At 38.2% G+C, this 21,351-nt stretch overlaps 1 protein-coding gene across 6 annotated transcripts in view; it reads left to right on the forward strand.

Moving 5' to 3' along the window:
- MFSD14B (major facilitator superfamily domain containing 14B) overlaps nucleotides 1-21,351 on the forward strand; it is a 130,825-nt gene that overhangs the window by 92,712 nt on the left and 16,762 nt on the right. For 4 of the 6 annotated variants that reach the window (XM_061424881.1, XM_061424882.1, XM_061424883.1 and 1 more), the window contains 4 exons: nucleotides 11,015-11,142; nucleotides 13,418-13,532; nucleotides 18,817-19,035; nucleotides 19,922-20,035. In XM_061424881.1, the coding sequence (XP_061280865.1) occupies nucleotides 11,015-11,142; nucleotides 13,418-13,532; nucleotides 18,817-19,035; nucleotides 19,922-20,035 (576 nt within the window). The remainder of the gene's footprint in view (nucleotides 1-11,014; nucleotides 11,143-13,417; nucleotides 13,533-18,816; nucleotides 19,036-19,921; nucleotides 20,036-21,351) is intronic. The other 2 variants (XM_061424885.1, XM_061424886.1) reach the window with 1 other exon arrangement.

Here is a 21,351-nt window from a genome sequence, read left to right on the forward strand (position 1 = left end):
TTCCTATTGATTAAAATAACTACATGGTTTCAGCTTGGAGTCATTTCTTTCAGTTCTATACTACCATGCAAAGTAAAAACTACATGTATTGTCTGCAATGGTTATATGATACTCCATTGTATGAATAATTTATTTATCCATTTCCCTGTATAAGTGCCTTCTAATTGCACACTATTGAAGATAATCCTGAGTAAATTTTTAAAATAAATCTTTATATATTTTTACTGTTTCCTTAGAAATAGAGTTGTAAAATTATAACTAGTGAGTAGAAAAGTGTGAGCATTTTAAGAAATCTTGAATATATAGTACCACATTATCTCCTAGAGCAATTGTGCCGTTTCACACACCCATCAGCAGTATGTATATCTGTTTCACCATGCTCTAATACAAGTATTACTTTTCAGATCTTTACCAGTTTGATAGCTTGAGAATGATGTCTCACTGTAATTTTATTTGTATTTCTTTAATTACAAATGAAGTTAGGTATTTTTACATTATTTGCTGGCTACTTTTATGAAGTGCCTTCAGATTCTTTATTTTTCTAGTAAAGATTGTTCAATTCTTAATGTTTCAATAATGAAATTTATTTTATGTTAATCCTCTCATTTTAATGATTATTAATTTAGTACCTGTTCTCTTAACAGTTATAAAGGGAAAAACTCATACTTAATCATACTTCTCAGGTTTTCAAAGTCCTACTCAAAAATTTTTTCACTAGCAATTTTTATCTTTATGAAATTGAAATATATGGCAGACATTGTTATATGACTAGCAATAAGTTGTGTTAGAGTTCTCCAGAGAAATAAGACCAATGGAATATTTGTATAAAGGGGCTTACTTTAAGGAATTGGCTCACATGATTTTGGGGCTAGCAAATCTGAAATATGTAGGGTAGGGCTGGAAATTTGGCCAGAGTTGATGCTATAGTCCTAAGGCAGAATTTTTTCCTCTGGAAACCTCAGATTTTCCTCTTAAGGCCTTCAACTGACTTAAATGAGACTCCCATATTATTGAGGGTACTACGCTTTACTTTGGGTACCCTGGTGGCTGGCTCATTGGTAAAAAATTTGTCTGCCAATGCAGGAGACTTGGGTTCAATCCCTGGATTGGGAAGAACCCCTGGAGAAGGAAATGGCAACCCATTCCAGTATTCTTACCTGGGAAGTCCCATGGATAGAGGAACCTGGCGGGTTATAGTCCATTGGGTCACAAAGAGTTGCACATGACTTAGCAACTAAACAACAAAAATACCCTTTAAAGCCAGTTAATTGTAGATTTTAGATGACATCTACAAATTAGCTTCATGGCAACACCCAAGCTAGTGTTTGACTAAATAACTGGGTACTATAGCCTAGCCAAACTGACACATAAAACTAACCACTAAAGTAGTTTTGACTACACTTCATTGGAAGTATAACCAGGCTGAGATGCTGTGGTTTGACTTAGTAGATGAAGTCAAGTTATTACTGCTGGATTTAACATGACCAGATGGAGTGACTAATAATATTCTTCATGAAAAGAGTTGGTCTGATTGCCCAGTGTCTACCTTGAAACTTCTTGAAGCTTTCTTCTTTAGCTTATTTTATACTTATTAAAAAACTAGATACTTTCATCAGTGTCCCAAACTAACTAAAACTAAGTGGGCTGGATGTCCAGGATTGGTTTATAGCTGGGTCAATCAGTATGAAGAAAGTGCCTCTAAAGCATGCTGCTTTATTCTTGTCTGGCTTTAACATCACAGCAAGAGGTTGAAAGAGGGGGAAAGTGGAAGACCCAGCAATCCATCCCAGGGCTTGGCCACAGGGATTCACATGGAGTGCTTCTTCTCAGTCTAGACTGGATGGTTAAGTCTGATCAAGGAGATGGTCATGTAGATCCTCTGCCTGAACACTCATACAGGGACATTTAATATGTCAAGAGTTTATCTGAGCCTAGGAATTACTGCTGAACTGTCTCATCCTGCTATTTAATGAATTAAATCATCAACCAGTGCATAGCACAAACACACAGAAAAATTGTTGACTGATGTCTCTAAGAATTAAAAAAATAAAAAACAAGATACTTTTAAAGTCCCCTTTTAGCTACTCTTGAGTATTACTAAGTTCAGAAGTGTTTTTCATACACACACATGCACAATAATCTTGCTTCCTTAATTTGGACAGGAAGTTGGATAAAAACTATCCTTTTAATTATCTGTAAACAAAATTGTAAAGCAACCTACTTGAGAGAGGTGAGTTCATAAATTTTAAATATTGTTTTATAACAGACTGGTAATTTATACATTTATTGAAATGTGCTTAAGAGAATTCACAAGTAGGTAAAGTCTAGTACTTTGTGTGCTTCAGGACAGAGACACTAAAATATGAGTAAGAAAAATAGTGTGATAATTGATTTGAATTATGGGCCGGGTCTTAGAGCCACCTCAGCCTGAGCTGAATCCTGGTTCTGCTTATGAGCCCTGAGCCTTAGACTAGTTACTTACCCTAGTAGTATACCCATCTCATAGGGTAAGACATTTGTGTGAAAGGCATAGAACAGATTGGCATATAGATGTGCTGTTATTTTTTCTTGGAATCAATTTGAAGTAATGGCCCTATTACTTCTAAGATAAGGGAAAACCTGTGAAAACAGTCTGTTTCTTTATATTTTAATTAAAATTTTGTTTCAGTGAATCTTCCCTATATCCATCTCCTTTTCTCCCTCAATCAAAAGAAAGCATTTCAGCCCTCTTGCCCACATTGGTCTCTCCCAGAAGTTTCAGGATTACTAGCTGTTCTTAGACCTTCTTCATGCTTTTCAAATCACCTTACCTGGACTTTAGTCTGTCATGTTTGTCATTTGTCCTATAAAACTGATTGTTGTGCTTCCTGGGAAGAAAAGCTGTGTATTGTGTAGGGTATAATGTGTCCTAGGTCTGAAAGGTGATCCTTGTTTTAGTACTATCTTTTATGTGAAAAATTTGCATTTGTCAGTTATATAAATAAAAACAGTCCCATCAGTGTGAAAATTTCTCTTTGATCTCCTTTTAAAAAATGAAAGAGATGAAAGTCATTATTAGTAAAATACTGTATGAAAAATCAAAGTGAATGAATATAATTTTGGGGTAATCTATGTCTGTATGTTGTACATCCTTGTGGCTTACAAAGGATGTCATAAGATGTGAACTTTTTCATTGAAAAATTAAAGTTTTCAGAAGCAGTTAAATGACTATATCTTATTTTTCATGGGTACCATTTTTCTCTCATACTGTGTTGCAGAGTTAATTAAAATATTTGAAGGAAAACAAAACAAAAAAATGTTTTAGTTTTAAAACTTTTTAACGATATTGACACATTTATTTAGTCAAATATTTGTCAGCTGCTTTTGTTAAGGAAAGCGTATGCTTAATACTTTTATGATAGCTGTATAAAGTATAAAATTTATGTATTTTTGCTTCGAGTTGTAATTGCCATTCTTTGTATGCTTTAAAAAGTTTATTAAATAATTGCATTTAATTCAACAATAAGCTTTAATTGCTATTTTGTCAAATAAGAGCTTGTAAGGCCATGTCTACCATTATGGCAGAAAGAGAAGAGGAACTAAAGACTCTTTTGATGCAAATGAAAGAGGAGAGTGAAAAAGCTGGCTTAAAGCTCAACATTCAAAAAATTAAGATCATGGCATCTGGTCCCATCACTTCATGGCAAATAAATGGAGAAATAATGGAAACAGTGAGAGACTTTCTTTTCTTGGGCTCCAAAATTACTGCAGATGGTGAATGCAGCCATGAAATTAAAAGATTCTTGGTCCTTGGAAGAAAAGCTATGACCAACCTAGACAGCATATTAAAAAGCAGAGACATCACTTTGCCAACAAAGGTCCATCTAGTCAAAGCTATGGTTTTTCCAGTAATTATGTATGGATGTGAGAGTTGGACTATAAAGAAAGCTGAGTTCTGAATAACTGATGCTTTTGAACTGTGGTGTTGGAGAAGACTCTTGAGAGTCCCTTGGACTGCAAGAAGATCAAACCAGTCAGTCCTAAAGGAAATCAGTCCTGAATATTCATTGGAAGGACTGATGCTGAAGCTGAAATTCCAATACTTTGGCCACCTGATACAAAGAACTGACTCACTGGAAAAGACCCTGAAAGATTGAAGGCAGCAGTCAGGAGAAGGGGATGACAAAGGATGAAATGGTTGGATGGCATCACCAACTTGGTGGATGTGGTTTGAGCAAGCAGTGGGAGTTGGTGATGGACACAGAAGCCTGGAGTGCTGCAGTCCAGAGGGTCACAAAGAGTCAGACACATCTGAGCAACTGAAGTGAACTGAAGGCCATGTTAGCATTACTGACCAGTTAATTATGCCACCTTAAAAATCTCCTGGACTGGGAAGCTAATTTACAAAACTGACATAGTAATTCTTGGTCCACACTGGACTCCTCCACACCATGTTTTATCAGTAGTCACTGGACCCTGATAGCATGGCTTAGTACATTCAGCCCTTGTTACTTCCAGATTTCATATGTGCAAAATCTGCCTACTCTGCAACCTCTGAGTCAGTACAGTGCTTTCATGTTCATGCATGTGTGGCATGAGGAGGGAGTCTGAGTTGCCCAGCTGCATGTTTCCAGCTGAGGTTGGACAAAGGACACTTTTTGTTTCAGGTCTCATACTGTGAGCATGTCCATTTTGCACTATGCATCTTGCATTTTTGTTCCTTTTGTTGACAATTTCTCTGTTTAAAATCACCTCAAGTGTAGTGCCAAAGTGTTGTTAAGTGTTTCTAAGTGTAGGGGGGTGTTGATATACATTATGGAGAAAATACTGTGTTAGATAAGCCTCATTGAGACATGAATCATAGTGCTGATGGCTGAGACATCAGTGTTAATAAATCAGCAGTCTACATATTAAATAAGTCATCTTTAAAGAGAAATATACATAAACCAAGGTTATATATTGATCAGTTAATTAAAATATGTGACCAGAGAATGGTAGGAATACAAGCTTGTGTTTCCTCTACAACAGCAGTTCCAGATTCTCTTAATTTGGTGTTCCTGGAAAACTTACAGAACATAACCAGTGTAGATAATGAGATAATGAAAGCCAACTATATTTATGCTAAAGGCTAAGATTTTGATGTCACTCTGGTGTTGTTGTTGTTGTTGTTGTTGTTGTTTGCCCATGCTTTGTGGCATGTGGTATCTTAGTTCCCAGACCAGGGATCAAACCTGTGCCCCCTGCATTTGGAGTGTGGCATCTTAACCACTGGACCACCAGGGAAGTCCCAGTCTGGTTTTAGTCTTTAAATATTTTCTCATTTGCAAATCGTGCTTTTCCTCTTTAGGACTGCTGCAGTACTTGCCTAATCAAGGTACAGATATCCTTCTCAATCTACTATTCTAATAATGTGGCATGATAAGATCTAGGACTAGATTGGGTGGTGAAGAAGTAATTCTGAAACAGAAGAAAGTCTTTGATTTTTGAGAAATACAAGTTTTCCCAAGAGGCAAGTATTTTATTAGATTGTATTTCAGCATCATAATAAATGTAGGTTCTCCCAGAGGCTATTTTGAGTATCTATTGTCACCGAGAATTATTTTTAAAAAATAATTATTTAAGATGACACCACCCTTATGGCAGAAAGTGAAGAGGAACTCAAAAGCCTCTTGATGAAAGTGAAAGAGGAAAGTGAAAAAGTTGGCTTAAAGCTCAACATTCAGAAAATGAAGATCATGGCATCTGGTCCCATCACTTCATGGCAAATAGATAAGAAAACAGTGGAAACAGTGTCAGACTTTTTTTGGGGGGGCTCCAGAATCACTGCAGGTGGTGACTGCAGCCATGAAATTAAAAGACGCTTACTCCTTGGAAGGAAAGTTATGACTAGCCTAGGTAGCATATTCAAAAGCAGAGACATTACTTTGCCAACAAAGGTCCATCTAGTCAAGGCTATGGTTTTTCCTGTGGTCATGTATAGATGTGAGAGTTGGACTGTGAAGAAAGCTGAGCGCCGAAGAATTGATGCTTTTGGACTGTGGTGTTGGAGAAGACTCTTGAGAGTCCCTTGGACTGCAAGGAGATCCAACCAGTCCATTCTAAAGGAGATCAGCCCTGGGTGTTCTTTGGAAGGAATGATGCTAAAGCTGAAACTCCAGTACTTTGGCCACCTCATGCGAAGAGTTGACTCATTGGAAAAGACTCTGATGCTGGGAGGGATTAGGGGCAGGAGGAAAAGGGGACGACAGATGATGAGATGGCTGGATGGCATCACTGACTCGATAGACATGAGTCTGGGTGAACTCCGGCAGTTGGTGATGGACAGGGAGGCCTGGCGTGCTGCGATTCATGGGGTCACAAAGAGTCAGACACGACTGAGTGACTGAACTGAACTGAGTGATCTTTTAATGATTTAATAATTGAAAGATTGAGGTCAGGAGGAGAAGGGGGTGACAGGATAAGATAGTTGAATGGCATCATCTTTTCAATGAACATGAGTTTGAGCAAACTCTGGGAGATGATGTAAAACAGGGGAGCCTGGTGGGCTGCAGTCCATGGGGTCACAAAGAGTCAGACACGACTGAGCAACTGAACAACAATTGTCACTGAGCATTATTTTAAAATAATATTTACTTAATGAATAGATTAAATTACAATTGAAATCCAGAATCTAGATAATAGTATCTTTTTTTTTTTTTTTTTAGAAACTGCATCATTTTAAATAAAACTTTAATTCTTGGCCTTCTCATGTCCTTTGTTTTAATGACATGCATTCCATATTTTATTGTATGAAATCTAAAATCAGAACTGTCCAAAAAATTTTCCAGGGTTCTTTGTGTTCAGATTTTGTTACTGTTTTTATGGTGCTTCTTATTTCTATTCTTTTGTCCTCTTAAATTTATTTCCATGTTTTTCTTGACCAGTTCTATACTACCCAAGACCTCAGGTATTTGATATTTTTAGAAAATTTTAAAGCAATGTAAAAGATTTTCTTTTCTAAATTTATAAAACTGATGTTGCAGGTCGTGAATTTCAGCCCTGCTTCTGCAGTTGTTTGGCTCTTAAAAAGATCGTTTAACTCTTTTGATGCAAAAACAGACCAAATGCTGGAAATCCAATGTGTCTTATAAATTGCAGGGTTTGATGCCTTGTTTTTCAGTCCCTCAGTCTTGTCCAACTCTTTGCAATCCCATGGACTGCAGCATTCCAGGCTTCCCTGTCCATCAGCATCTCCCTGAGCTTTCTCAAACTCATGTCCAGCCGGGGTCCAGCCCCGGTGGATCCAGGGAATTCGAAGTGGGGACAGCGTTGGCGAGGATCAGGAAACAATTGCTTAATTAAATGTTAATTAAGGATATAAAGAGTGGTTAAATAAGGATAGCTCAGTGAGGAAATTCAGTGGAGAAAAGAGGCTGAATACTTGGTTTACGTGGAAAGCTAATAAAATTCCAAAATAAGGAATTTACGTCACCTACGTAGGCCGCAGGCATCCTCCCGTTCTCCTGAAGAAGAGGAGACACTAAGGCCTCCCTGGCCAGATCTTAGAAGCCCAGGCATAATTAGTAGGCTTGTCGAGCCTCCACGCTCAAGATGGAAATTCAGCCGAAAAGTGAGAGAAAGAACGACATGGGGAGACCAAGTTTCGGTGAACAAGGCCCGCACTTTATTTTCCAAAGTAGTTTTTATACCTTAAGTTGTGCATAGAGGATAATGGGGAAGTAGGGTCAGCAGTAAGCCAGGCTTTCTTCCTGCAAACTTATCATATGCAAAAGTTTAGGTGATTTACATCATCTTCTGGCCCGGAGGCTGTCAACATTTTAAGATCCTTTTTTCAGAAAACATTTTTCTCTAAAGGTGATTATTCTAAAGTCAGGCACCACCCTCCGAAAGCATTAGATAAAGTTGCATTCCTATAGGGCAAAAGTGTGGTGGGCTATAACAAGAAAAAGAATTAACTCAAGGGTCCAAGTTTACAAACATTAAAGCTACTACTTACATTCCTATACACCAATTATATTAATCAATACACTGCCAGGGACACAGTAGGTAAGGGATATGGAAACTTAGCAGCAAACATTGGCCCAACAAGTGAAAAACCCTTCACCAATACAATTTCTAATCAATCTTTTAACTGCTCAAAGTAATCTGTATTTAGGCAGTTTAGAACATCTCATGCCTCTCACGGTTGGGAGTCTGTGAACAATCACATGTGGCCATAAGAACCTTCAGGCAGGCTAGAGGACTTCCAAAGGAGTTTGTAGGTTGAAACACTCTTATCACACCCAGGAACTTTATTAACTGGAGCTGTAAGTTAACTCTTTTTCAGAGAGAGGTGGTAGAGGACAGCCCCCTGTAAAGTCAGAGATTTTGGTGAGAGCACAAAGCAGTAAAGTAGGCAGACTCTGGTTTTGGGGGTAGATGCTCAAGAATTTCCAGGGGGACTCCTGAGGCTCCATCCCGCCTTTGTGTATGCCGAGCCTCTTTCCTCATGACCTTTGCCACGGGCGGAGTTCCTCACGCTGGCTCCCGGCACATTGAGTCAGTGGTATCATCCAACTGTCTAGTCCTCTGCCATCCCCTTCTCCTCCCACCTTCAATCTTTCCCAGCATCAGGGTCTTTTCTAATGAGTCAGCTCTTCCCATCAGGTGGCCAAAGTATTGGAGCTTCAGCTTCAGCATCAGTTCCTCCATTGAATATTCAGGATTGATTTCCTTTAGGATTGATTGGTTTGATCTCCTTGCAGTCCAAGGGACTCTCAAGAGTCTTCTCCAACACCACGGTTCAAAAGCATCAGTTCTTCAGCGCTCAGCCTTCTTCACAGTTCTTCAACTCTCACATCCATACATGACTACTGGAAAAACCATAGCTTTGACTGTAAGGACCTTTGTTGGCAAAGTAATGTCTCTGCTTTTTAATATGCTGTCTAGTTTTGTCATAGCTTTTCTTCCAAGGATAGGCATAGATTAATATTTTATTTCAGAGGAGTCAGAGGAGTCCAGTGCTTTTCTCCTAAGCTTACCTCCCCTCCACTTAGTCTTAGTCTTACCTCCCCTTGCTTCAGTTTACCCATCTCCTGGTCCATTGTCTCTGGGTTTACTAGTGGCTGATAGGGGATTAGAATCCTGTTCTTTCTCTTCTCAGCCTTAGAAACATGAGTTGATTGCCTCATAAAAGTTCTCTTCAGCTTACCAAACCTCTTTGCAAGCCTTTATCACCAGACTGTATGGTAGGTACCAAGGGTACAGAGATGAAAGAAAATCGTTTCTCTGACCTTAATCTCAATTTCTAATCTAATAAAGAAGATAGACAAATAACAAGTAATTTGTAATAGAGTATTATAATTATAATAGAAGAGATATGTGCCAGGGTGGGGATAGGAGTTATTTGTTTTGTACCCCTCAGAAACCAATGTGATTAATTCTATTTGAGTAGCTAAGAAAATAGAGGAAGAGGTACTCCTGGCCCAGAGTTGAAAAGAATGACTAGTAGTTTACCAGGTCCAAGTGTGGAGAATGCCTACAAGCACAAGGGCTTTGCAAATGCCCGTTTGCACAAAGGAATGTAGTATGTTGAGAAAACTAAGAAATATTGCATATAGCCAAAGCATAGGATGCATGCTAGGTACTAGATTTTGGAGGGTTCTATCTGTAGGCTGTGCTGAAGATTTTTTTTTTTAATGTACTATGAAAATTCAGATATACAAAAGGAGAGAATAAGATAATAAACTTACCCATGTACTCATCACCATCAGCATCTCCCCGCTCTTATCTATCTTGGTTTTCCACCACTCATTTTTAATTTTAGTATTTAAAAGCAGAGTTCAGACACTTGATTTCAATTCTGCACAGTTGAGATTTTAAACAAGGGATCAAAGAACTGAAGTCTGCAGCTCATCAAGGTTTCTCTTGGGGTTATGTGGAGGACAGATTGAAAGGAAGTAGAACCAGGGGCAGGGAACAGTTAGAAGATTATTTTATTTAAATCCAGGCAAGAAATGTTGAAATGCATCACAGCGGGGGATAGACCAAGAGAAGTCATTATAAGAGAATGGTCTGGAAAATCACCATGGGGAATGAAGGAATGATGGGTAAGCTTTGGACAGCTTCTTAGCCAAGATGGGAAGTGTGGGTGTTTGGTCAGATTTATAGGGAACAGTGTTCATGTTAAATGTCCAAGTAGGAAAGTCCATTTGACTGTAGACACAGAACTCAGAAGAGAGATTGGAAAGCTGTTTATAAAGTAGGTGGTGGTGGCCATGCATATAGGCAGAGCATCTAAAGGAGGACAGTGGCACCAACAGAGTCTGAGAAGCAGGCCTGTGGCCACCTCAAAGGGCCCTGACATGAAAAAAGAAATTGATATGGAAGTGGTCAGCCAGCAGAGTGACTAGCAAATAATGAGGAAGTGATAAATGTGAGTTTTTTTTTTTTTTTTACTTTCTTTGCTTATGTGTGATGGTGCTCTTGCCTCCCTTTAGCCTCAACTCTTGTGCAACTTTTCATTATCTCTATCCTAAATTCATCAGACAAATAGAATCTACTTTTTATGGACATTTAGTATATGCACATTCATCCTGTTTATTCTTATTAGCTTACAAGCCCTTTGAGAGCAGAAGGTATGTATTCATCTGAGTATCTTCATTTCACCACTTAATTCAGAGCTTTGCACGTAATAGATATGCTGTATGTATTTATAAAATGAATTAAGTGTCTGGCTTCTTCCCATACCTTTGTTGTGTGTTCACATTAAGGGCCAGCTGTGAGTATATATATTTCATATCACCTCACTTTTCCAGTTTCACCCAGAAAACAAGCTTTTATCCTTTTCTTCCCTCTCAAATAGCATGCTTACAAATTTTGTTAGAATTAAAAAAAAAAAAAACAAAACAGGTTTTATTTAATGTTACAAATTATTCTGTTTCAGAGCCACTAAAATGAATTAGAGCATTTAGAAATTCATTTAGAAAATGAAAATTATAAGTAATTGGGGGAATCACATTATAAATTTGACCCTTGCTTCTGCTTTCTTCTCCAGGGTCTGCTCTCTTTTTTGAGTGCCCCACTCATAGGTGCACTGTCTGATGTGTGGGGAAGGAAGCCTTTTCTTCTTGGCACTGTCTTCTTCACCTGCTTCCCAATTCCACTGATGAGAATCAGTCCATGGTGAGTGACTAGGCCCTCCGTCACGACTGTCTGTTTGGGGTCACATATGGACAATACATCTACAGTGCACTTTTCAACCTTTGCAGAGCAGTTGTACCTGTATTATCATTTGAACTCTTTGCTAATACTGAAAACAAGTAGGCAGTTGCCATCATGCCCATTTTGTAAATGAGGACATGAAATTAAGTCTAAGATAGTTACTTAGGTGAACAAATAAAATAAAAGATGTCTCTAAGGGCAGTTGTTTTTGTCATGAGGTAAGTTACATGATTGGGTCCCGGGAGGGGGCAGGCAGTCTGTACTCACTCAGTTGTGGCTCATTTGACTTGGCAGATGTGTTGTTTTTGTCAGCTCATGCAGCAATCCCCCAGGTTTTTGGCACCAGGGACCAGTTTCATGGAAGACAATTTTTCCACAGACAAGGAGGGGTGGTTGTGTGTTTCCGGTTGTAATGCAAGCAGTGGGGAGCCATGGGGAACAGCAGGTGAAGCTTCTCTTGCTCATTGGATGGCCCACTTCCTAACAGGCCACAGTCTGCTGCCTGGGGGTTGAGGACCCCTGTTCTAGGGCACTGACATGATGATAGTTTACATCAAAAGTCAAGAGTCCAACTTTCCTGATGGTCCAGTTGGAATTCTGTCTGCCAATGCACGGAACACGAGTTTGATCCCTGGCCCAGGAAGATTCCACATGCCACTGGGCAAGTAGGCCAGTGTGCCACAACTATTGAAGCCTGCGTGCCATAGAGCTGGTGCCCCACAATAAGCCACCGCAATGAGAAGCCCACCCACCACCACTCGTAAAAGCCTGCATCCAGCAACAAAGACCCAGTGCAGACAAAAATAAATTAATTTTTTAAAGGGGGGCAGGAGTCACTTTAGTGTGTACTGTATTATGTCCAGCAGCCTATTCTAAATCATAATGTGAATTTTAATTTGATCTTATTTTTTCATGATAAATAGGGAGAGAATAATTAGCATGTAATAACCAAAGTCATTTAGTTAATAAAAATGTGTTGAAATTTGTACCTGAGCTGTAACTTAGTTTTTCTGGAGCCCAAAGAATGATATTTTGGTCGGAATTCCTGTTGCTGAGATGCTGTTCCTATGTGAATAACACAGTTTAGAATGGAAGGGTCTTTTGTGTTTTGTTCATTTAGGGTTTAAATGCAACTGATAGATTTGGGGGATACTAAATGTGAATACTCTCATTTGGTTATCTGATAGGAATTTTATGTCAATATTTGTCCTGTTCTAAATGTGTTGGGTACCTATAAGGAATCATTTTGGTTCCTACCAGATAGATTTTTTAAAAATATTTTTTGGTATTGATTCTTTCTGTTCAAGAACAAGTCCTGCTTTTCTGATGCATTAGGTTTTTTGTTTTTTCAATGTCCTCTCAATATCTTACAGTTTTTTTATTTAGAATCTTAAAATGATTTTACCTCTTCTCTTCCAGTTGTCATGCAGCTGCTTCTATTGCTTGTATTGACTAATGCATAAAATAAAAATCTTTTATTATTATTAAATAAAAGTAATGATTATGGACCTATCTTCCTTATGTATATGAAGGAAATTTTATGTTTTATCCTTGAGTATCAAACTAGCTTTTGGGTTGAAAAATACTAGTTCCTATTTTGTTTAGAGATTTTCTTTTTTAAAATCAAGGGAATATCAAGTTTTGATGCCATTAGTATCAGTGGAGATGATTTGAATTTTCTCCTTAAATCTATTACATGAGTAATTATATTAATAGATTTCTAATATTGAAACATCATTACATCCTAGAATTAAAACACTACTTTTTGTTCTATGAGATTCTGTTGGCTAATATTTTAACTAGATTTTTGTTAAGCATATATTTTATATGGTAGAAATTTTTTTTGTCTTATATTAATTTTTAAAATTCTTCCTGCTTTTGTGTATATGTATTTTTCTCAGCTAAAACTCAGAAATTTAGAAAGTTTTCATTTATGTTCTGGCTATCATTAAAACTAACTTTACTGCATACTCCTACTTTTTCACTTTTTTTAAACTGCATGTACTGACACCCCTTGAGCAATGACAGTATTGGTATGTTTCTACTTCCTCTCCATCTTGATTATAATTTTATTAGTTGTCCTTTATATCTTTAAATATACAGGTATTTTTACAATTTATATTTTGGTTTATAACCTTTACATGATATCTTTGATTTGATTATAAAAGTGTATATACACTACTTCTCTCATGAATGCTTAAAATAATCTTTTTTTTTTTAAATAATCTTTTTATAGGTGGTATTTTGCAATGATTTCCATATCTGGAGTCTTCTCAGTCACGTTCTCTGTGATATTTGCCTATGTAGCTGACATCACTCAGGAGCATGAGCGAAGTACTGCTTATGGATGGGTAAGATAATAGATTATGTTTTTTAACCAGAGAAATAATAAACATTCTACTAAAAATTTACTAGAAAGTGAGCTTTTATTAAAATAGTGTTAATTATGTAAAGAAAATCCAAAACAGTTGAAATAAAAAAGGAGACTTGTGAGAAACTAAAAATAGCAAGATAGAAATTGCTACGGATTTATCCTTTGGTTTTAGTGTTGGAAGATTGGCAGGATATGTGAGTTGTCACTTGCAAAGTTTTTCTAAATGTGGCCTGATTTGTTTCTTGTTAGCTGATCTCTTAAGGAACCATAAACAGTAAACAGTTGCTGCAATCATAGATCTCTGTGCACCTAATTAGAATTGGAGAGGTGACTGAACCTCAGTTATGTTGATTCATTGTCACTGTATTGCAGGTTATGTGACTAAGACACGTATTTGGAATGTAGTACTACAGATAAAGGACTACATTCATTCAGTAAATAATTTTTGAGTCAATAACAAAAGTTATAGGAGACCTTTTTGGGATAATTGAATATTAGAAAGTCACTTCTAATTTTCTTGGGCAAGATACTGGCATTGTGATTATGTAGGAGAAGAAAGACCTATAAAAGATGGCAGTCTGAAGCCATTTAGGTCAGAATGTCACAACTCTGAGAAATACTTAAGTGGTTCAAGGGGGAAAAATGACAGGTGAGCATTTGTGGGCATGTGTTCAATGTGTGAACCTCTTGGGGTATGTGGGTATGAACAGGGAAAGTTTTCCCTTCTTCCCTTTTAGGTTCTTTGAGTTAAGGGAGTGAAAGTCACTCAGTTGTGTCCAAGTCTTTGTGACACCATGGACTATACAGTCCATTGAATTCTCCAGGCCAGAGTACTGGAGTGGGATAACCTTTCCCTTCTCCAGGGGATCCTCCCAACCCAGGGATCAAACCCAGTTCTCCCGCATTGCAGGTGAATTCTTTACCAGCTGAGCCACAAGGGAAGAGTGAGCAAAATAATTAAATTGACATAAAGTTGGAGAGAACCTGGAGAAGAAAATGGCAACCCATTCCAGTATTATTACCTGGAGAAATCTGAGGAGCCTGGTGGGCTACAGTCCATGGGGTTGCAAGAGTGAGACACGACTTAACAACTAAAACCAAAGACAGATTAATAGGAGAAAAACAAATTTAATTTCATGTGTGTGGGAGTCTTACAAAGATGTGAGAGGCTCAAGGACTGTCAGCAGGTGAGGCTTATATACCATCCTGAGCTAAGGAGAAAGACTATAGGGGTCTGGGACTTCAAAGGGGAGGAAAATAATTCACAGGAAGATGAGGAGAGCAAATCAAATGTTTGCCATTACATGTAGGTAAGTCTTTCTAATATAAAAAGTTATCTTTAGTACTTAGTATCTTTATCATAGTATTATTAATATCTTTCTAATACAAAAGGTTATCTTTAGTATTTAGTATCTAATGTAAAAAGTTAACTTTAGTATTTACCAGTATTTCTTGGTATAGGTTAACTTTAGTATTTACCAGTATTTCTCCTTTCTAAGCTCTTTTAGGTTTTTATCAGCTAAGTTTAGTCCCTCAGTCCTGTCTGACTCTTAGACCCTATGGACTGCAGTGGGCTATTCTGGGAAAGGTAAAAAGCTTTGCCTGAGTCTCCTGGGTCATAATTGCCTTCTGCTTGAAAACTCAGCAGTGGCCACAGGACTGGAAAAGGTCAGTTTTTATTCCAGTCCCAAAGAAAGGCAATGCCAAAGAATGCTCAAACTACCACACAATTGCACTCATCTCACATGCTAGTAAAGTAATGCTCAAAATTCTCCAAGCCAGGCTTCAGCAATACGTGAACCGTGAACTTCCTGATGTTGAAGCTGGTTTTAGAAAGGCAGAGGAACCAGAGATCAAATTGCCAACATCTGCTGGATCATGGAAAAAGCAAGAGAGTTCCAGAAAAACATCTATTTCTGCTTTATTGACTATGCCAAAGCCTTTGACTGTATGGATCACAATAAACTGTGGAAAATTCTGAAAGAGATAGGAATACCAGACCACCTCATCTGCCTCTTGAGAAATTTGTATGCAGGTCAGGAAGCAACAGTTAGAACTGGACATGGAACAACAGACTGGTTCCAGATAGGAAAAGGGGTATGTCAAGGCTGTATATTGTCACCCTGCTTATTTAATTTCTATGCAGAGTACATCATGAGAAACGCTGGGCTGGAAGATGCACAAGCTGGAATCAAGATTGCTGGGAGAAATATCAATAACCTCATATATGCAGATGACACCACCCTTATGGCAGAAAGTGAAGAGGAAATAAAAAGCCTCTTGATGAAAGTGAAAGTGGAGAGTGAAAAAGTTGGCTTAAAGCTCAACATTCAGAAAACAAAGATCATGGCATCCGGTCCCATCACTTCATGGGAAATAGATGGGGAAACAGTGGAAACAGTGTCAGACTTTATCTTTCTGGGCTCCAAAATCACTGCAGATGGTGACTGCAGCCATGAAATTAAAAGACGCTTACTCCTTGGAAGGAAAGTTATAACCAACCTAGATAGCATATTCAAAAGCAGAGACATTACTTTGCCAACAAAGGTTCATCTAGTCAAGGCTATGGTTTTTCCTGTGGTCATGTATGGATGTGAGAGCTGGACTGTGAAGAAGGCTGAGCGCCGAAGAATTAATGCTTTTGAACTGTGGTGTTGGAGAAGACTCTTGAGAGTCCCTTGGACTGCAAGGAGATCCAAGCAGTCCATTCTGAAGATCAGCCCTGGGATTTTTTTGGAAGGAATGATGCTAAAGCTGAAACTCCAGTACTTTGGCCACCTCGTGCCAAGAGTTGACTCATTGGAAAAGACTCTGATGCTGGGAGGGATTGGGGGCAGGAGGAGAACGGAACGACAGAGGATGAGATGGTTGGATGACATCACTGACTCAATGGACGTGAGTCTGAGTGAACTCCGGGAGCTGGTGATGGACAGGGAGGCCTGGTGTACTGCGATTCATGGGGTCGCAAAGAGTCGGACACAACTGAGCGACTGAACTGAACTGAAACAATCCACATGCCAAAGTGGCACATTTTGGGGTAGCTTATTTTGCTCCCCTTTAGTGTACATTTTGTTCTTCTTTTAAGTCTCTCTGTTTGAAATGTGTATTGTAAGAAGATGGAAGAAGAAAGGTAACCTGACTGGATTGTTTAATGGTTGGAGAGGGACTGAATGCCAGAAACTCAGGTTACTTCTCTCCTGAGTCTTATTCTTTCTGTTAAATTCCACTTCCTGGAAGACAGTAAGCAGTCATTCAGTGTCGACTGAGTGAATAATTGTATGGCTCAGTGATGGACATATATGCCAATTACTGTTGTTCCACAAAACACAACAGTCATTTTTGGTTTGTTGACTTTAGACATCAGTAGTTTAAAAACTTCTCCAAGCCACTTGCCCTCTAGCTACTACTTGCTTCTCCTTCCTTCCTTCTCCCCACCTCCCCTGAATGTTTCTCACGTCATGTCCTAAAACAGAGACATCTCCTGAGTGCTGTGGAGGAGGACAGAGGGAGAAACAGATAGGAAAGCTTCAAAGAAGGCAGGATGTTCAAGGTGGGCTTTTGAAGGGTGGTCAGTGGAGTTGAAGGGTGCCAGAAGCCTCATTTATAACACTTGTGAAGCTTTTCTCAACATTGCAGGAAACACTCATTCCTCTTCAGTTTTATTAAATTTTTGTTCTTTTGCCTTCATCAGAAAAATCCCTCACAAAGCTGTTGTGCTAAGCAGTAGTATTTAAGGAAGGATTTCAGAGAGAGAGTTCTGGAACCAAAATGATCATGACTTAGTTTCCCTATCTCTAGCTCAGTTCTTCATCTGTAAAATGCCAGTTATAATAATGCCTGGTCATAGGTATGTTGAGAGAAGTTAGTTAGAGGAGCTCCCTGCTGAAGTATGCCCTCCGGGCCATAAGGCTGCCTGGACTGGACCATAGGACTCAGGGTTTGGCCAATGACTAACCTTTACGTTTAACTCTGTGTGTTAGATGTTGAGATGACAAACCTGAAAAAAGAAAAAGGAAAAAAAGCTTGCAAGCTACCTTACAGATACAGAATAGAATTATGATGATAGAATTAAAAATGTCCTTTGACAAATAATGAGATATTTGTATGCTCCATGATCTTTAGTTCTTTACACTTGGAATGCTATGTAATTAAGGGCAGGAGCTCTGTTTTCTTATTTTTCTAGCACATATAAATACTCAATATTTATTGAACCAGGGAATTCCTGTTCCTCAAATTGGAATTCTATGTACTTCCTTTTTTTCCCCCAGAAATTTTTTAACTTTTGGCTTTTATAATTTTGTTATAATACTGATTTCCAATACATTGTATTTTTACAGTCACTTGGGGGTTATGGATAAAGGAAGAATATCATCGGTTACCCAGGAGTCATAATTTCAGTCATAGTTAATGATTTCTGTAGTTCCTTTTAAAACCCATTAGAAGTTTAGGTGACTGGCTTATAAATGTGCTTTTCACACTCAGTCTGGTTGTAATTTGGAGGTTGTCCACTTAAGCTTCTGAACATTCAGACTACATTTCAAAATAAAGAGAGCCTTCTACATGCTTATAGGGAAGCAGTGTGAAGAAGCTTCACATGGATTCAAGTTGTAAGTGTGATCAGTTGACTCAGTGATCTTTGGTATTAGGACGTTGGGGGTGACAGCATGACAGAAACTCCTAGCCCAAGGATTTCTCTAATTAAAAAGCTTTTGAGGTCTCCCTCAACAAATCTTTTTGGATTTTTGTTGTTGTTGTTATATAGCTTTTTCTAAGACTTCCAGGGATTTCCACCCCCAGTTAGTGCTAAGGAAATGGTGAAACAGTGCACAGTTTTGGAAGATGAAATCAAGCCTAGTTTCTGAGTAATTTGTAGATTTTGTTATCAACCCTGCAAAAACTTTTTTTGTTCCTTTCTCTCTATATCACTGTTCCCTAATTACAGAAGATTAAAATATGTATCGTTTATTTGTGGAGAAGGTTTTACAATTTTTATTTCTAAATAAATCATTTTTTAATTCGTGTAGCTTTCTAGAGTAACTTCTAGAAAGCTACAAGGATTAGAAAGTTATTTAAATTAATTAATAACTTGTGAGCAAATTCTTAAAAGAAAATTACTTTTCATTTTAAAAGTTGTGTGCAATATAGTCCTTTTGTATTTTTACAGTTAGAGAAGGATGGTTTTAGACCCTAATTGGAAACAGGAGTGTAAGTGCGCACCTGCTGTAGAAGCAACCCTGGGTGAGAGTGTTCTTTCTCCATAGGTCTCAGCCACTTTTGCAGCCAGTCTGGTTAGCAGCCCAGCCATTGGAGCATACCTTTCTGCCAGTTATGGAGACAGCCTTGTTGTGCTAGTAGCCACAGTGGTAGCTCTTCTAGACATCTGCTTCATCTTACTGGCTGTTCCAGAATCTTTGCCAGAGAAAATGAGACCTCTCTCCTGGGGAGCCCGGATTTCTTGGAAACAAGCAGACCCTTTTGCGGTAAATAAAAACATGAAAACACTTACTTTCCTGAATATCTTTCTAAACCATGCAAATAAAAGTGCATTTCTGCAGATTCTAGCATCCTAGCAGTTGCTGGTTTATTTTTTTCTCTAGTAAAAATAGAAAAAACTTAATTGAAAATAAGGGACAGAGGTGAACGGTACACCAAAGAATATATAAAATTGATAATTCTTAAGAGTCAGACATGACTGAGTGACTGAACGAAAGTATGTAGTTACCATGAGAGACAAGAGATGCGCTTTTGGTGCACCTTTTGGTCTATTCAGACATCCTGTGTAGAAAAGGATGTAAGGATTTTGGGCAAAGGTATAATATTGAAAAAGTTGTTACTAGTCAGAGAATCTTGTCACTGACCCCATGCCTGGAGCACATTTATTTTTCTGCCAATTGTGTGGGCAAATTTATTATTAACATTTTAAAGAATAAATTTATGTGTAATGAAAAACCTGTAATGTTTGTGGCTTTAAAGGAGTTGTATTATGAGTAAAAAGAGATGCGATTTTCTTAAAAGGTTCTGTAGCAGTGTGTTTTTTTTTATTTTTCAGAGGCTGTTCATAGTATGTTCAGGGTTTGTTTCAGTATGTGAACCAGTATTGTTAACAAAGATGAGCAAAAATGTTCTTTTTAAAAAGAGAAAAGACTGTAATATTTGAAATATATACCTCTGAAATTAGGACTTGTAACGTCCTTAGAGAGGTGGTAATAGATTTAATGTTAAGGCTTACTTCCTTTTTTAATCCATTCATCTTTTGTTATCCACCTTAAGAAATCAAAAAACAGTGAAGCTAATATCCCAGAATATCAGTGACATCAGTATCTATTTGCTTTTTATTTTTCTGTTTCTGTTTCTGCTTATTTCTAGTCACTGAAGAAAGTTGGAAAAGACTCTACCATTTTGCTAATCTGCATCACTGTTTTTCTTTCATACCTTCCTGAAGCTGGACAGTATTCAAGTTTTTTTCTCTATCTCAGGCAGGTGAGTAAGGAATGCCGGAAAATCAGAGATTGGTATCTGTCTTAAAGTGTTTTATGGAAAAACCCCAGGTAGCTCAGCTGGTAAGAATCCACCTACTATGCAGGAGACCTGGGTTCAATTCCTGGGTTGGGAAGATCCCCTGAGGAGGGCATGGAAACCCACTCCAGTATTTGTGCATAGAGAATCCCCATGGACAGGGGAGCCTGGTGGGCTACAGTCCGTGGAGTCACAAAGAGTCAGACATGACTGAGCAGCTAAGCGCACAGCGTTGTAAGAGGAAAAAATGTGTTGACTTACTTCTAGTTGTAAATGTAGGTGCTGACATATAATTAGTAGTCAGGAGACCTCTAGTCCAATAATTTTCTAAAATAAAATGTTTACTGTGGGAAAAATTTCCTTGAAAATTATGAGAATTACACAAAAAGAATTAGTAGAAACAAATTTATTAAATCTTTAATAATATTCATTACATTTCAGAGAGGTAAAATTTATTTCAGAAGAACCATGACCCCTGGGTCTAATTGATCACATTCAGTTTGCTTAGCCATCTACAGTAGGCCACTATAGGGACTTTCCTTGCAGTCCAGTGGTTAAGATTCCATGCTTCCAATGCAGATGATGTAGGTTCAGTCCCTGGTTGGGAAAGTGAGATCCTACGTGTTGAAACCACCCCCACCTGCCCCCGACACACACAGTCCCCACTAAAAACAAAAACACACCACTGTGGACTTCAAGGTAGGCCACAAATAATGACCAAAGTAATCTTTTCTGTCTTCTGATTTTTCTCCCTTTAAAAGTTTATGCTTCACATTTTCCCCCAAAAGGCAGTTGACTTAAGGCAAGTAAAAAAAGTTTGCTTTTCCAACTGCTGTCTTAGGTCTCTGGGGTTGCTCAGCATTGCAATCCTGCCTTGGTCTTTCACTGATTTCACTGGAAGTCCTTCTCCTAATGGTTTACTCCACTTTAGCAAGCCTCCCCCTAAGATAAATTCCTCTATTTTTAGAGATATTTCAAATAAAATTTGTTAAGTTTGCCACTCATGGTTTTCCTGAGAGTGTGAGACTATAATATTTTATATGGTAGCACATTTAAGTAAAGCTTTTTTTTCAAGCAGTTCTTTTTTTTGTTTTACTCATTTATGGTTGGAGGATGCTGGAGATTTAGAGGGAAAAGTAGTGAGATACTGTTATTAGTGTGTGTGTGTGTTTATACTTGCTTAGTCAGTCTGTTGTGTCCAACTCTTTGTGGCCCCATGGACTGTAACCCACCAGGCTCTCTGCCCATGGAATTTTCCAGGCAAGAATACTGGAGTGGGG

The sequence above is a fragment of the Bos javanicus genome, chromosome 8 (genome assembly GCF_032452875.1).
Source record: "Bos javanicus breed banteng chromosome 8, ARS-OSU_banteng_1.0, whole genome shotgun sequence".
NCBI lineage: Eukaryota > Metazoa > Chordata > Mammalia > Artiodactyla > Bovidae > Bos > Bos javanicus.